The sequence below is a fragment of the Eretmochelys imbricata genome, chromosome 1 (genome assembly GCF_965152235.1).
Source record: "Eretmochelys imbricata isolate rEreImb1 chromosome 1, rEreImb1.hap1, whole genome shotgun sequence".
NCBI lineage: Eukaryota > Metazoa > Chordata > Testudines > Cheloniidae > Eretmochelys > Eretmochelys imbricata.
Genome location: NC_135572.1, coordinates 250260678 through 250277428, shown reverse-complemented (window position 1 = coordinate 250277428; position 16751 = coordinate 250260678). Strand labels below are relative to the sequence as shown.

At 44.7% G+C, this 16751-nt stretch overlaps 1 protein-coding gene across 5 annotated transcripts in view; it reads left to right on the top strand.

Annotated features, from left to right (window-relative positions):
• The window catches only part of WNK1 (WNK lysine deficient protein kinase 1), a 170543-nt gene that overhangs the window by 119151 nt on the left and 34641 nt on the right, over nucleotides 1-16751 (top strand). For 2 of the 5 annotated variants that reach the window (XM_077827375.1, XM_077827403.1), the window contains exons 14-19: nucleotides 6598-6771; nucleotides 7374-7431; nucleotides 7591-7731; nucleotides 9748-11222; nucleotides 12334-12414; nucleotides 14019-14102. In XM_077827375.1, the coding sequence (XP_077683501.1) occupies nucleotides 6598-6771; nucleotides 7374-7431; nucleotides 7591-7731; nucleotides 9748-11222; nucleotides 12334-12414; nucleotides 14019-14102 (2013 nt within the window). The remainder of the gene's footprint in view (nucleotides 1-6597; nucleotides 6772-7373; nucleotides 7432-7590; nucleotides 7732-9747; nucleotides 11223-12333; nucleotides 12415-14018; nucleotides 14103-16751) is intronic. The other 3 variants (XM_077827384.1, XM_077827413.1, XM_077827393.1) reach the window with 2 other exon arrangements.

Here is a 16751-nt window from a genome sequence, read left to right as displayed (position 1 = left end):
GTGCGCTCAGCCACCTCTATACCAGTGGCTCCGAAGTGCGGTACCCAGAAGTATCAGGGTGTCTTCCCTATGAGCTTAGCTGCACTGCCTAAAGACACCGGAGCTGGGGTGGGCAAACTTTTTGGCCTGAGGGCCACATCTGGGTATAGAAATTGTATGGCGGGCCATGAGTGCCCACGAAATTGGGGGTTGGGGTGTGGGAGGGGGTCAGGGCTCTGGCTGAGGGTGCAGGCTCTGAGGTGGGGCCAGAAATGAGGAGTTCAGGGTGTGGGAGAGGGCTCTAAGCTGGGGCAGGGGGTTGGGGTGTGGGGGGAAGGCTGTGGGGTGGGGATTAGGAGTTTGGGGTGCATGAGGGTGCTCTAGGCTGGGACCAAGGGATTCGGAGGGCAGGAGGGGGATCAGGGCTGGGGAAGGGGGTTGGGGTGCTGGAGGATGCTCTGGGCTGGGACTGAGGGGTTTGGAGGGTGGGAGAGGGCTCTGGGCTGGGGCAGGGTGTTGGAGTGTTGGGGGAGGGCTCTGGCTGGGGTTGCAGGTTCTGGGGTGGGATTGGGGATGAGAGGTTTGGGGTGTAGGAGGCTGCTCGACTCTGCTGTGCGCTACCCCATCCCCAGGTGTTGCCCCTGCAGCTCCCATTGGCTGCAGTTCCTGGCCAATGGGAGCTGCAGGGACCTCGCTTGGGGTGGGGGGCAGCGAGTGGAGCCCCCTGGCTGCCCCTACACATAGGAGCTGGAGGGGTGACTTGCTGCTGCTGCTTCCGGGAGCCACACGGAGTGGCCCCCTACTCTGCTCCCCAGCCGGAGCAGCGGAGTAGGGCTATACCATTGCTTCCCCGAGCTACGTGGAGCAGCCCCCAACTCTGCTCCCCGGCTGGAGCTCTGGAGCTTGGCAAACCCCAGACCTTGCTCCCCAGCAGGAGCTTGAGGGCTGGATTAAAACGACTGGCGTGCTGGATCTGGCCCATGGGCCCTAGTTTGCCCACCCCTGCACCAGAGGCTCAGACTCCTAGGTAGTGGTACTGCCTCCTAAGGAGAAGGACAAAGTACATACTGCTTTCAAGTGAGTGGTACCAAGTAAAGCATCGGTACTGATTGTGGCAAAGCTACTGTCCCTGGAGCGTTCTACACGCAAGCAACCATCGGTACCTGCAAGTTACCACCGACACTCATCCATGGTACCAAGTGAGTCAGTGTAACCGCAAGAATTCCTGTACCCTAGAGATCTGGAGGTCATGGAATAAGCACAATCCCCATTAATTGGAACTGGAGCCTCATGCATGGAATCACTGGGGCCATTTACTGCCAGTGCTCCAGTCAGCACCACCCTTACCCTGTGATGAGTATGACAGTGACCAGGAGCATGTTATTTCCATGACCTCTCACTGTGGCATGCTGTCACAGTACTGGGGACCTCCTCAACTCCACCCTCATGCTGACCTGCAGTCTTGGTGTGGGCCTCCTTGTGCACTTTCACTACCCCTCACCCTGCCATATTGGGATCCAGGGGTGTTGTACAGATCCCACAGTTTGTTGACGTCCATGTCTCTCAGAGAGTTGGTGAGACTGTCTCCTGTAGCTTCACTATCTCTGGTCCCTGAACTGGAGGAAGAAGAAACTTTTGAAGGACAGGAGGAAAGGCTTGAAACGGAGGCTACCCCTCCAGCCAACTTCTCTTCATCTTCACCAGATAAGGCTTTAATGCCTTCCCCCATCACTAGCTGATGATTTTAAGATCTTACTAAGAGGGTGGTGGATGAGCTGCAAATTCCCCTTCAGGAGGTAGTAGATACACATCACGAGCTGGTAGATATTCTGCATACTTCCTCCTTCTCCAGAATCACCCTCCTGAGGTGAGGCGCTTCTGGATCCTGCCAAAGTCATCTGGCGGACGCCAGTCTCCATTGCATCAACCTGCAAGAGAGCCGACAAGAAATATTACATCTCTCACAAAGAGGCAGACTTTGTTTCTTCATAGAATATCGGGGTTGGAAGGGACCTCAGGAGGTCATCTAGTCTAACCCCCTGCTCAAAGCAGGACCATTCCCCAATTAAATCATCCCAGCCAGGGCTTTGTCAAGCCTGACCTTGAAAACCTCTAAGGAAGGAGATTCCACCACCTCCCTAGGTAACCCATTCCAGGGTTTCACCACCCCTCCTAGTGAAAAAGTTTTTCCTAACATACAACCTAAACCTCCCGCACTGCAATTTGTGACCATTACTCCTTGTTCTGTCATCTGCTCCCACTGAGAACAGTCTAGATCCATCCGCTTTGGAACCCCCTTTCAGGTAGTTGAAAGCAGCTATCAAATCCCCCCTCATTCTTCTCTTCCGCAGATTAAACAATCCTAGTTCCCTCAGCCTCTCCTCATAAGTCATGTGTTCCAGCCCCCTAATCATTTTTGTTGCCCTCCGCTGGATGTTTTCCAATTTTTCCACATCCTTCTTTTAGTGTGGGGTCCAAAACTGGACACAGTACTCCAGATGAGGCCTCACCAATGTCGAATAGAGGGGAACGATCACGTCCCTCGATCTGCTGGCAATGCCCCTACTTATACATCCCAAAATGCCATTGGCCTTCTTGGCAACAACGGTACACTGTTGACTCATATCCAGCTTCTTGTCCACTGTAACTCCTAGATCCTTCTCTGCAGAACTGCCTAGCCATTCCGTCCATAGTCTGTAGCGGTGCATGGGATTCTTCCATCCTAAGTGCAGGACCCTGCACTTGTTCTTGTTGAACTTCATCAGATTTCTTTTGCGCCAATCCTCTAATTTGTCTAGGTCCCTCTGTGTCCTGTCTCTACCCTCCAGCGGATCTACCACTCCTCCCAGGTCTTAGTGTCATCTACAAACATCCTCAATCCAATATCCTCAACATCCTACATCCTCAACCCAATTCAATTGTAGTAGATGTGGTTAATGCACTTGGCAAGCAGCAACATGCCAAGTCGACCCCATATGATGGAGATTGGAAAAGGCTAGATCTCTTTGGAAGGAAGACATATTAGTCTGAGACATTGCAGCTCAGGGTAACAAATTGGTGATGGCCAAATATGATTTAATTATGGAAAAGTCAATGTGTTCATTGAACATTTATCAGAGGCACAAAAAGAGCACCTTCAGGTCATTGTCATAGAGAGTCAGTTAGTGGCCAGGACTATGCTACAGACGGTGTTGGATGCAGCAGATACAGCAGCCTGGTAGGTCTCCATGGCAGTGATAATGAGGCAGGTGTCATGGTTACACCTTTCTGGGTTGCCCAAAGAGGTACAGACTATGGTTGAGGATCTCCCGTTCAAAGGGCCCAAGCTGTTCATGGATATGACTGGCACCTCTCTCCATGCCTTGAAGGTTTCCCTAGGAATCTATACAGCGGGACAAAAGAGGAGCTATGGCTCTCAATCACAGTACAGGTCACGATCTTCTCAGTATCCACCCTCACAGTGCTATTACGAGCTGCAGTGCAAGAGGCCCAGGGTACCTCCCTCTTCACAGAAGCACTCAGACTTCAGAATTGGTGCATCCGACAGAGCATGCTTATCTCAGTCGTCTACCTACCTGGGATGCAGAATGTGACAACCAACAATCTAAGTTGGAACTTCTCTCACGACCACAATTGGAAACTGAACTCAGAGATGCTTCATGTCTAAGGCTACAATTCAGTCACGGGTATTTTTAGTAAGTCTCATGGACAGGTCATGGGCAAGACCCACACAATCATGGGCCTGTGATCTGTCCATGACTTTTACTAAAACTAGCCATGACTAAATCTTAAGGGGGTCACTGCTGTTGGGTGGAGGTGGGGGGGCAGTTGCATCTGGAGAGGCTGCTGCTGGGGGGCAGTTGCATCTGGAGAGGCTGCTGCTGGGGAAGGGAAAGGGAGGGGGGGCCAGCCCGGGGAAGCAGCTGCCAGCGGCCGACCAGACTGGCACCTCCGGCACCGGCTCCACTGGCCACCCAGGTGCTGCCCAGGGAAGCAGCTACTCTGGCTGCCAGCAGGGGGACCATTGCTTGGGCAGTCCCTGGAGCTGACTGCACGGGGCTGCCTGAGCAGTCTGTGGGGCTGCTCCAGCAGCAGCTGGGGGTGGCTGTCCCTGGGGCCACATGGTCAGCTGGTCTCAGAGCCAGCTACTTGGGCGGCTCTGGACTCAGCCACACTAACCTCCGCAGAAGTCACAGCGATAGTGGAAAGTTACAGAATCCGTGACTTCCGCGACCTCTGTAAAAACCACAGAGCCCTATTCATGACATTTTTACCCCTTGGGGGAACCCTGACTATAGATCTCTTCACTGCGTATTGGAACAAGATATGTCCTCATTATTGCTCCAGAGCAGGCCTGGGGAAACAGTTTCTCAGATTTGCGCTCATCCTCCCATGTGACAGGAACCTTTTATAGACCTTCCCCCATTTCCTCTACTGTCCAAGGTACGATGAGACAAAGCAAGACTTATTCTGATTGCCCCCTCCTGGCCAAGGCAAGTTTGGTTCCCTTATGTGGCATAGATGGCACTATGTTCTCCAGTTCCTCTTCAACCCATTCCTCACTTGCTCTCTCAAAACAACAGACAGCTCATTCACTCCAACTTGTAGATCCTCCGCTTCCAGGTGTGGCTCCTTCTTGGTTCCAGGATCTAGAGGTAGAATGCTCTGATGAAGTAAAAGACATGTTATTACACAGCTGAAAATTGACCACTCGGCATACTTACCAGCAAAAATGGAAGTGATTCCAAATTTGTGGTGGTCTAAGCACATAGACCAAACATCTTCCTCCCACCCTCTCATCAAAACTCTGTTCCTTTAAGGTACATCTTATGACTATAACGGCCTTTCACTGTCAAGTAGACCGATACTCTGTTTGCTTACCCACTGACGTGTAGATTACTTAAGGGTGTTGGAAATCTCTTCCCACACATGAGACACCCACTCCAACCTGGGATCTTAATTTAGTTCTCTGAGCCTTAACTAGGCCTCCTTTTGAGCTCATGGTGACTTGCTCTTTCATGCCTGTCCGTGAGCAAATAGCCTCCCAGCTACGCAATGCTCAGTTGGACAGGTGTGTAGTAATATTTTTAAGGAAATATTTTTTACTAACCTGCACAAAACACACACTAACCCTCCCGCCACTTAAAGAAATACATATACATTGATAATTGAATACATTTACAGAAACTTTTCATTGTTGCAAATGTTTTGTATAACCCTTGTTACTCATTCATAGGTTTTTCTTGAGGTGGTAACAATATACATCAAAAATCTTTGAACGAGAGAGACACAATATTGTAAAAGGAAGATTCTTTCAAAGGTGTCATGAAATGTACACCTATAAGCTATTAAATTACACTATCCACATTATATACATTCAGCATACACCGGTTACTTCAGTTATTGTTTCCAAGGAAGTCTGAATTAATTCGTGTTGGTTTTGTCATGTAGAAAGTAAACTGATTGGTCAGGGTTATATATGCTGGATCCCATTTCATTTCGCAGCATCAAGGATAGAAGACTATTAAAGATTTTATCTCAAATCATTCTGTGGAAAATTGTCTTGGCATATCTTGAAAAACTAGTGCATACTGCTCATGAAATAGAACAGCATGGCATTGCCATCCCAGTAGTAGTATCCATTCTCAGTCAGAGTGAAAAACAGATGACTGCTAAAAAGACACTTATCAGTCTTTGAACAGAAGTTTGTAGTGACTTGTTTTGCACAATTGAAATGTACAGCTGGTTTATGTGGCTAGTCACAGAATTAAGCTTGTGAAGTTATTTTCTCTCTTCTCTGGGAGATACGGGTTCAACTTAAACGTAGTTTGCTAGTGCAGAGCAACTTGGTTCATCATGATTGTTTGGCTCTGGTTACGAAAGACTCTGAACAGGCAGAGAAGAGAATTTAGAAGTTCATTTCCAGCACTTTGTGAGGAGATAGTGCACAGTACTTTCAAGTTTCAATGACCATAGTCCCTCATTCCTTTTACTGCAGCTAAACATTTGAGAGTTGTTTTGAGCACTTACACAATATTAAATCAGTAGACGTAATAGGAATTAGTTTGACTGCCTGACTTCAATTATGCAATGATTTTGTAGCTGTGTTGGTCCCAGGATATTAGTCAAGGTGGGTGAGGTAATATCATCTTTTATTGAACCATCTTCTGTTAGTGAGAGACAAGCTTTAAGTCTATACAGACCTATTCTAAAGGTCTGGGAAACTGTGTGTAACAGCTAAATACAAGCTCGAACAGATAGTTCGACAGAAGTGGTAAATTTCAATTAAACAATTTATGCCAAGGAGAAATCCTGTGATGAAGTGACAGTAGCTTACCTAGATGAGTGAGACTTTTAGTGCTACTGTAATACAAATAGAGGACCAAATAAGAGTCCTGTTACACTTGAGGCTATAAAAATACAGACTATCCCTTTCCCTAAAGAGGTCACAGTCTAAATTAAAGCAAGATGCAACAAGTTGGTGTAACACTGAAAGGAAGGCATAGTTGCATAGACAGAATCCATGCACAATATGTAGGTTTGAAGGGGTTTAAAAATATAAATAGACAAGGGACTTTAATGATGACAGTAATCCTTGTTGTTTTGTTTCATTTACAGGTGCAGAATGAATTTATTCTAGCAACTGAGAGAGATTCATTTGTAGAGCAGGTACGAGAGATCATTGAGAAAGCAGATGAAATGCTCAGTGAAGATGTCAGTGTGGAGCCAGAAGGCGATCAGGGCTTGGAGAGTATGCAGACGAAAGATGACTGCTTCTTTCCAGGGTCCCAGGTAAGTGGGGACCTGGTTGCTTCAGCCAGACTGTTTACAACTTCTGTTTTGAGTGCAGTGGAAGTGGTGGCATAAGTAGAGCTGGCCAGAAACTGGAATTCCCGGAAATTTCAGAATTTCAAAAAATTGCTCCAAAATGGAACAAAAATGAAATGGTTTAGAAAAAAAATAAGACCCCTTGTTTTGACATTTTTGTAGTGATTCCTCTGCTTCTCCAGTTGTCCAGCATCCTGGCAGCCCACCAGGCAGGGGAAAGGGGTTGCGAGGGCTTCCTGGACTGCCTTGGAGTTGGGACAATGACAACCTATGGGAGTCCTGGTTCCAGGGCAGTCTGCCCGGCAGGAAAGCAGATAGGTTTCCAAACTTTCCTGTCTTGGTAATTTAGATGTAATACTGACATGTTCCCATGGAACAGAGTTTTGAGGGGTGTGGGAGGGGTGAAGTGAGGTAGAACTAGATTAGATTGATAAAGTACTCAAATTCACAGTATTGCTTACAGTAGCAGTACACTGAATACCATAGTTATGCCACTGAACTTGTTTAAGCTTTTTTGGAAGACTGAGGTGCTTGAATGTAAATTATACTATTTTACCTTTTTGCAGAAATTGGAGGGAGAGTTCAAACAGCCAGATCCTGTATCTTTCATACCGCAGAGAACGGGTAAGCTTTATAGTACTTATCCAACAGTTTCCTACTACGGACTTTGGTCCAGCTGAGGAGCGCAACCTTTGTATGCTTGAGTGCATGATCTGGTAGGACATGCTGTGATGAGTGAGATGCAGCACATGGCTAAATACCTAACTTCTCTTTATTGTTTAGGTGTTCCTCCCAGCTCTTTCACCCAGGTTGTCCATTCTGCTGGAAGACGATTTATTGTCAGTCCTGTCCCAGAGAGTCGGTTAAGAGAACAGCAGTTTTTCACCTCTTCTATTCCTGCAGGAAAGGAACTTCTAGATATTGGTAAGTTACCTAAAGCTCTCTGGAGTTTTGACTGTTAATATTTATTTGATACCAGCTACAAGTTGTTTAACCTGAGTGACCAGTTCTTGTCGTAGTTGTGTAAGTCCCAGGATATTAGAGAGACAAGATAAGTGAGGTAATATCTTTTATTGGACCAAATTCCATTGAAGTGAGAGAAGCTTTTGAGCTTACACAGAGCTTTTCTTCAGGTCTGGGAAATGCACACAGTGCCTCTCGGTTAAATACAAGGTGGAACAGATTGTTTAGCATAAGTAGTTATCACACATTTCAAGGGAACGTTCAAGGTGAAGTGGCCCATTAGCATGCCTCCAATCATAGGGGGAAAAGGAAGCTCCCTTCTCCTCCACCCTCTTCTTGTGCAGAAAAGGGTTACTAGGATGATCTGAGCAATGGAAAACCTACCTTATGAGAGGAGACTCCAAGAGCTTGGTTTGTTTAGCCTAACCAAAAGAAGGCTGAGGGGAGATATGATTGTTTTCTCTAAATACATCAGAGGGATAAATACCAGGGAGGGAGCGGATTTATTTAAGTTATGCGCCAATGTGGACACAAGAACTAACTGATCTAAACTTGCCATCAACAAGTTTGGGCTTGAAATTAGGTGAAGGTCTCTAATCATCAGAGGAGTGAAGTTTTGGAACAGCCTTCCAGGGGCAGCAGTGCGGGCAAAAAACCTAACTGGCTTCAAGACTGAGCCTGAAAAATTTATGGAGGGGATGGTATGATGATACTGCCTACAAAGGCATGTAGCCAATCTGTGACTGCTAATAGCAAATGTGACACTAGATGAGGAGGGCTCTGAGTTACCTGGGAAAGAATTCTCTGTAGTATCTGGCTGGTGGGTCTTGCGTACGTGCTCAGGATCTATCTGATTGCTATATATAGGATCAGGAAGGAATTTTCCCCCAGGTCAGATTGACAGAGACCCTGGGGGTTTTTCACCTTCCCCAGCAGCATGTGGCATGGGTCACTTGCAAGTTTAAACTAGTGTAAATGGTAGATTATCTGTAACTTGAAGTTCTTAAATCATGATTTAAGGATTTCAGTAACTCAGCCAGAGGTTAGGGGTCTATCACAGGAGTTGTTGGGTGAGGTTCTGTGGCCTGCAATGTGCAGGAGGTCAGACTAGTTGATCATGATGGTCCCTTCTGACCTTAGTCTGAGTCTGGTCCCTTGAAATCAGACATGCCAAACCCATGGAAAAAACACAGAAATTGGGCTTGTTTTTGGCTTAATTGGCTTGTGAGTTGCTTGTTTCTTTTTTAATCAGTTCCTGGAAAGCAGGGGCAACGGCGGGAGAGATTCAGGGGACCCACCACAGTCCCAGACTGCACGCCGAGGATCTAGTCACATAGTGTTAAGATTCTTAGGGATTGGCTTGTTTTGGCCTTGTTTTGGAATGGGATTAACTTGATTTTTGGTTTATTGTGAAAGTCGGGGTGCTTATTTACCATGTGAAAGTTGGCAGCTATTCTTGAAATGTATGTTAACTACTTAAGCTAACAATCTGTTCCACCTTGTATTCAGCTGTGACCCTGAGTACTTTTCCCAGACCTGAAGAAGAGCTCTGTGTAAACTCGAAAGCTTGTCTCTCTCAACAGAAGTTGGTCCAATAAAAGATATTACCTCACCCACCTTGACCCGTTCCTAACATTAGAAAAAACCCCACTGAAAATAAGGAACTGACCGCTGGTTAGAGCCAAAAATGCTTTTGGGCAGCATTATGCAAGATTTTCTTCCTCTAGATCTGTCTGTTAACTGATACTACCCATTGCTGTTCCAGTGCTAGGCTCCTATAGGGTTCACAGCACATCTTAAATTGTGATTTGCAGTATATCCCCTGGCTCCGTACTCCTAGGTCTCTTTTGAATAGCCGACATAAAGCATGCTATAATGCACTATACTGGAATGGTGTTAATCTAGCAATGGTAGGTAAACCATGGTAAACTTCTCTAGGTGGCCTGACTGGATATATATATATATTTTTTCCCCCAGTTACTTCCTCTCCATCACATGGTCCTGGGATGAACCTCTCTCATTCTGCATCATCACTCAGCCTGCAGCAAGCTTTCTCCGAGATCAGGCATGCTCAAATGACAGAAGGACCCAGTACAGCTCCTCCAGTTTTTAACCAAACTATGCCACCATTTCCACCTGTACTTTCTAACATCGTTGGAAGTCTACCATCTACATCAGTGGCTCCTCTCCCAGCATCTCCTCCCTCCACCACTGGTATTTCTCTTCCAGTAGCTCAATCTGTTGTTCCCCTGCCTACAGAAAAGGTGCCAGCTGGAGTTACACCAAGCACAGGTGTTTCAGGCTCCAGCTCTCCCACAACATCACAGTCTGGGCACCAATTAATTGGTGGAGTGACTTCCAGTGTGAGTGCACCTGCTTCTTTTTCATTAACTGTTACATCACAGTCTGCTCAACCACTGACTGAAGAAGCTGTCCCTAATATCAGCACACCTGCTTCTTTAACGTTGCCACCAACACAACAGATTCCTGTCATGGCTGGCCCCAGTGTTAGTGCACCAAGTGCTGTACCCCCACCTGTGACCTCTCCTTCTGCTCAACAGATTTCAAGTAGTATGGAGTCTGTGGCAGCTCCGCAAACATCTGTAGCCCCAACTATGGCTCATAATGTGACTTCACAAATGCCTCAGCTCAGCAGTAGTAGCTCCACCCCCAGTCTGGCAGAAACAGTTGTAAGTGTGCTACACTTGAAGCCTGAGGATGGGCAATCAGTAGATAAAGCGCAGCTGTGCAGTGCAGCTGGCTTGTCCCTTCCTATCTCTGTACCATTGTCCTCTGCAGTGGCATCAAGTATATCTGGTTCAGTCCCTCAGCCTGCTGTGGTGCATCCTTTACTCATTCCGTCAGCAGTTGCGTCAACACCTGTCCTACCCCAGGCAGCAGCTGCAATCTCTACCCCCATAGTACCCCAGGTTCCTTTATCTGGCACCCTACCACTGACGCAGCCAGTTGCTAACTTGCCTGCAGTACAGCAGACCTTGATACACAGTCAACCTCAACCTGCTCCGCTACCCAATCAACCTCATACTCACTGTCTGGAGGCTGATGTTGACACTCAGCCCAAAGCTCCTGGCATCGATGACATAAAGACCTTGGAAGAAAAGCTACGATCTCTATTCAGTGAACATGGCAATGTTGGAGCAACGCATCCACCTGTATCTCTGGAGACATCACTGGTAATGGAGACTACAGTCATGCCTGGTGTACCAACCACTGCTGTTGCACCAACTAAACCTATGACAGCCACGACCAGCTCTTGTATACCACCAGTTAGTTTGCCCCTTGGACCAACTGGCTTACCAGTGATGACACCAGTTGCCACACCTGGTCAAGTGGGCATTCCTGTCACCTATGTTCCAGCATCAGTCAGCATTGCAACAACAGCAGTGAAACCAGGGACTCCTCCCTCAAAGCCACCTCTTAGCAGGGTACCGGTAAGGAATCCAACACTCTTGTGAATGGTTTTAAGTATACGAGAGAATAACCTTTTGGAAAGGGCTCTTGTTCTGAAGCAAGGCTGAAACAGAATGTTTATCCAAACTGATTTGTACAGTGTATTAGTATATTATCTGTTTTTAGTGCAGGTACAGTATTGGCATGATTTTTTCCTCTCAAGCCAAGTACAGGCAGCCTGACTCAAGTTCCTCTTGACTTGATTAGCTCCTATAACAATCTTAGCTTAAGGTTTCCAGCCCTCCTTATTTCCATCTGAATGTCTCAAGCGCTCCTAAGGTCTGCAGGTTTCCATGACCCCAGTGGATCCCACAGCCCTGCTAGCTTCTGTCATCTGCTTCTACTTCCTTTCCTACTCCCCCAGGTTACATATTCCTGCTCCCTGTCTCAGATTTGATAAAATGTACAGGTGCTGCTGAGGCCAGGAATCCATACTGGGCCCATGGTTTCTGCTGACTTGCCAAGGTCCATAGTAGATCTCTTGGTCTTCAACAAGGCTTCAGGAAGGTGAATCAGAGACTAGCTGTATGTCTACACTTCCAGCCAGAGGTATAATTTCCAACTCAAGGAGTCATACATGTGCTATCTCTGATCAAGCAGGCACACTGAAATAATGTAGCCGTGGAGGGGAGGCGGGAGAGTAGGCTGAAGTTGGGGCTAGCCACCCCAAGTATGTGCCCATTCACCCCACCATCACTACCTCTTGCGCTGCTGTGCCTACACTCTGTTTTTATTGCACTAACTTGATCAGAACTAGCACAAGTATGTCTCCTTGAGCTGGAACTCTCACCCCCAGCTCAAAGTATAGGTGTGCTCTGGGGACGAAAAGTAAAGGTATAGAGGTAGAAGATTGTAGTGGGGCTGATGTGCAAAGGCTCAGGAGACTGATCATGTAGAGCTCTTAACCACCATAAACTTCCCGCTTCTTTCTGGCTTCCAATAATCTTCAGAGGTTTGGAATTTCACTTGGTGTCCTGTTCCCTGTCTCCTGTGTAGGGCACAAATATATTTAAAACTTAGGTCTTAAAACACCCCAAAGCAAAAATTTCAGTATGCTGGACTGAAAGTACTTTTTTTTTTTTTTTTTTTAAGGTTTCTAGCAATTGTATTACAGAATCACTCAAGCACCAATTGGGCCCAGGGTCTCCTTGTGCTTTTCTGTTGAAACACAAAGTAAGAGAATCGCCTGCCTTGATGTAATGATAAACAGCTTTACAAGAAAGTTGTAGAGGTAGTTGTTTGGTGTGTGAAGAACACTTAAAGCATAGGAATTTCAGATTAAACTAAAAAGGGAGCCAAGCATCTTACCAAAAAAAAAAAAAAAGAAAGGCAAAAAGGCAACAAAAAAGAAGGATGGATACAGTTTCAAATGGTTAAATTTAAATCCAAACAACTGAGTTCCTTGCATTTTTTTAATGTTGGTTTTGGAAAATTACATCTTTGTAAAGTTCTTTATTCTTAAATTAGTGATATGTACTTTAAAGTTTAACTTTAGCTTTATGGAGTTTGGCTGGGAGTAATTCATACAGTTAAGTAATATGAAAATGGAGTTCGGGGGAGAGCACCCATTGCCTTCAAATGGTTAATGTAGCTTAAACAGTTGGTGCTGTAAAACACTACATGCATGCATATTCCAGTGGCTTAAGTGTATCAGTTTCAAGAGTAAATGCACCTTGAATTTTCTTGTGAATTTGTATCAACTAGATTCTGCCCCAGTTAGTTCCCACTTGTTTAAAGACCGAAGAAGGGTTTATTCAACAAGGAACTGTCTATCATGGTTTGCTGCCATAAAAGGCTACCAGCCAAATATCATTAGGTGGTTATGCCACTTACTGTGTGCGTTTCCTGAAATCAAGGAGACACATCCGCACTAGCTCTGATCAATCTAGTGTACTAGAAATAATAGAATGCAGGCAAAGTGATGCAAGAGGTGGGGGAGATCTGGACATAATTGAGGGGAGGAAAGCTGAAAAAAATCCATACAGAGCCTCTTAGTTATTAGGTCCTCCCACATTTGTAACTATTTGAAATAACTAACTGGAATGTGCTGTCTGACTTTTGCTGTGAGACTTGTGTGCCTCGTTCTGCGCTTTCCAGTTGCTCTAACACTTTCCACATAACTTGGCTGGATTTTTTTTTTTCCCCCTTACCAAGATGCATGTTCTGGTCATCTGCTTGGGCAGTCAGCAGCTTCAGGTAGCTGTTCATGATGGGTACAAAAATTGACACCGGGAGGTTAAAAATAATATATTTCTTAGTAGATGGAGACCTCCTCAGATAGTAAAAGCATTTCAGGTTCTTTATTAATTGCTTAGAGCAATTTACTACAATCACATGAATATTGCCACTCTTAAGCAGCAGTGGAATCTCAATATAGAGCTGTCAGGGAAATTGGGTAGGGGCCACATCCTCTTCTGGATTGCCCTGCTCAGTTGTCACTAAGATTTCAGCTGGAAAATTATGATTGTAGCAGCAGTTCTCATGGATTTGCTATAAAGATGTCAAGATTCCTGGGTTTTTTTACAAATAAAAACAAAACCACTAGCCTCAGTCATAAACACAGATTGTTTCCCTGTGGACACTCAAAGAAAAAATGCAAGTGGATATCCTAGCTGCAATGAATTCCTTCTTGACAGTGTTCCTTGCTTCCATAGGAAGTCTCCACAGGGAAATTCTTAAAGGTTTCTACTAAGTGATATGACTTACTGTAACTTGCTGACTGCTCCTACTGTTGTTCTTTGTTTGATGGACTTGCATTTCCTGTTCATTATCCATAGGTGCTACCGGTAGGTTTTGAACTTCCAGCTGGCACTCCATCCAGCGAACAGCTGCCACCCTTTCCAGGACCTTCACTAACTCAGGTGCTACATGACTTGGCAGATTCTGTCTGCTACTTCTCCTTTCTCTTTCAAAGAGCATGTTACAATTAAACTCTCCATTGCATGGTCTTGGCTTCTTCACTTTCTCTTTTGACTGAGTAACCCCTTCTGTGTAGCAGTGACCAGAGTCACTCGTACACTGGAAAGGCAGCAAACTTACCCTTTGGATTACTGGACCTTAATGTTTGAACTCTGGGTGTAATGACTCAAGCTTATGCTTTTACTTCTGTTTTGAGCTTGAGAGAGAGCTTCTTAAAAGCCCTTGTTTTACAGACAAGTATGTTCAGTGTTGCACAGTAGCTGTGTTTCAAAGTTGGTTATGTGCCAAATATGTCTTCATAACAGAGGATTTGCAAGGCAACAATAATCACTGGGTCTTTGAGTGCTAGTTACACCACCTGCAGAGCTCAAGGGGTGAGACTGAAGGTGGTGTATTCCATAAGATGTAGCTATTTCAAATGTTCATTTCATAAACTAAGTACAGAAACTTCTTTCATCAAATCCCAGTGTTGGCAGAAAACACAGTGGGAGTGGCCAGCCCTGAGGAGGACAGCGAGATAAAGCAAAACTAGTAAATTAATTTTCCCAGTGATTCCTCTTTCCTAATAAAATGCGCTTGATGAATTAGTTGTGTGTAAATGAAGAGTCATGAAACTTAACTTCAGAAGTATTACACCCACCTGTCCTATGATTAGAATAAAAAGAGTATCTGGTAGCAAAGTTCTAGCTCTGCAGAGAGCAACAAATATTGCAATATCCAACTAGCTGTTGAAAACCCAAGACTGCTGGCTATGAGAAATCAATGGGTTTTTAATAGTCTCCTTTTTCTAGTCTATCAGAGTTGGTGCAGTTCTATAAATCTTCTAATGCTGATTAAAGATTATAGTTCAAGCAAACTGTTGGGATATGCATTTGGCCACCTTCTGGTGTACAGATAGCTGAAAACTTCCAGGGAGACTGGTGGATGTTTTCCCTTTTCTGTGAACTTTTGAGGTTGTTAATTATTGCCTTAAAGACCAAGACACACCTTTCTGACTGACAGCTGCCACTTCCTTCTGTAAAATAGAAGGAAATTCATAGACGGGGTTACAGAACTCAAGAGAATATAGGGGAAAAAAGCAGTCAAGACCTGCAATGAAATAGAAAGATTTCTAGATATCTTAAATTGCTGTGCAGTGAGGTAGTATGGAGAAAATTTAAGCACATCATTAAAGAAGAAACATACAATATATGATGAAAGAAAAGCTAAAAATAAAAGCAGTGAAGATGGAGACTTATAAACAGTCTGTATCCTGTTCTTAGTGTGTTTTAGAAACCGCATGTTTAGTGTCAAAAGGTTACTTACAGAATAAACACAAACTGGACTTTTCGTCCAGTGTACTTGCCTGTAAATGTAATCCCCAGTTCTCAGATTTAGATTTATAAAGAAGAAGGTATTATGTGTTAAAGCAGGCATCTGGTAATACCTGCTTTAAAGCTGCAAAACAATTTCAGTTATAAACTTAATGTTCTGTACACACAGCTTTCTTAAGTACTCACTTTTTTAACTTAAATTTTCAATTTGTGGTTTGTGCCAAAGGTGGCCTATTTTTGGAATATTTAAGCCAAATCCCTTCAGCCAAATTAGAGTTATGCCATGAAACAATACTGCATTTTTAAAGACATTGTTTAAAAAAAAAATTAGGTTAGAAGTACTTTAAAAGTTATAGCCAAAATGTCTTGTGGGCTATTGCCAGTGGCTGGATGAGCAGGGAATAAAAATTAAATGAAAATTTACCTCTGCATATTCTCAGAGATACCAACTAAGACTTTTATTGGAGTCTGATGGAAGCTTTGCCCATTGGCATCACAGTGTATTCTCCCTTCTCCGCCTGACATGCTCAAGGGCTGTAGGTCTCGGGCTGTAGGTCTCAGGCTTCTTCTGAGGAAAGTAACACAAAATGGGTCCTTCTAACTCATCTTGTTCCCTTTCAAGCCATGTATTAGAGAGGAGCATGTACCCAACAAAGGGAATTTACTTTTCTGTGTGTCATGCTAGTTAAATAAATGTGATATAAATGCCAGTTCCTAACTGAAACCATTTAAATGTGCATATCAAGCATAAAGTCATAATCGTAAATAAGAAAAAAGTTTATACTACATAGTGCAAACTTAATATTAAATCCCTTGACACTGTGGTGTCATCTTAGCTGTTGCACTGTTTCTGAAAGCTGGGTTGACCTACTGGAGGTTATATTTGTTCTTGCAAGATACCATGTGGGCAGGTTTTATGCTTCCAAATGCATGAAAAGTAGAATTACCCAAGTTCTAAAATTATTTGTTTTCAAAGAGTAGTAGTAGTATGGTGGGGTATGAGCTGCTCCCTTACTAGTGGTCATACATTGCCCAGGGCTTTAACCATTGTGTTTGTAACCTTCCAGTCAGTTCCTTCTCGATTTGTGGTAAGCGAAAGAGCTCCCTTCATGAGCTGTGGTTATTCAGACACTGTTCTGGCTCTTCAGCTCATCCAGTGACACATTGTTTTGGAATTCTCTTAGTGTTCCTTCCTGACTCCCATTAAAGTCTACATTCCTTCCTTTTATTGTGATGTTGACATTTTATTTTCAGGAGTCAAGGCCTTTTGGCCCCCTC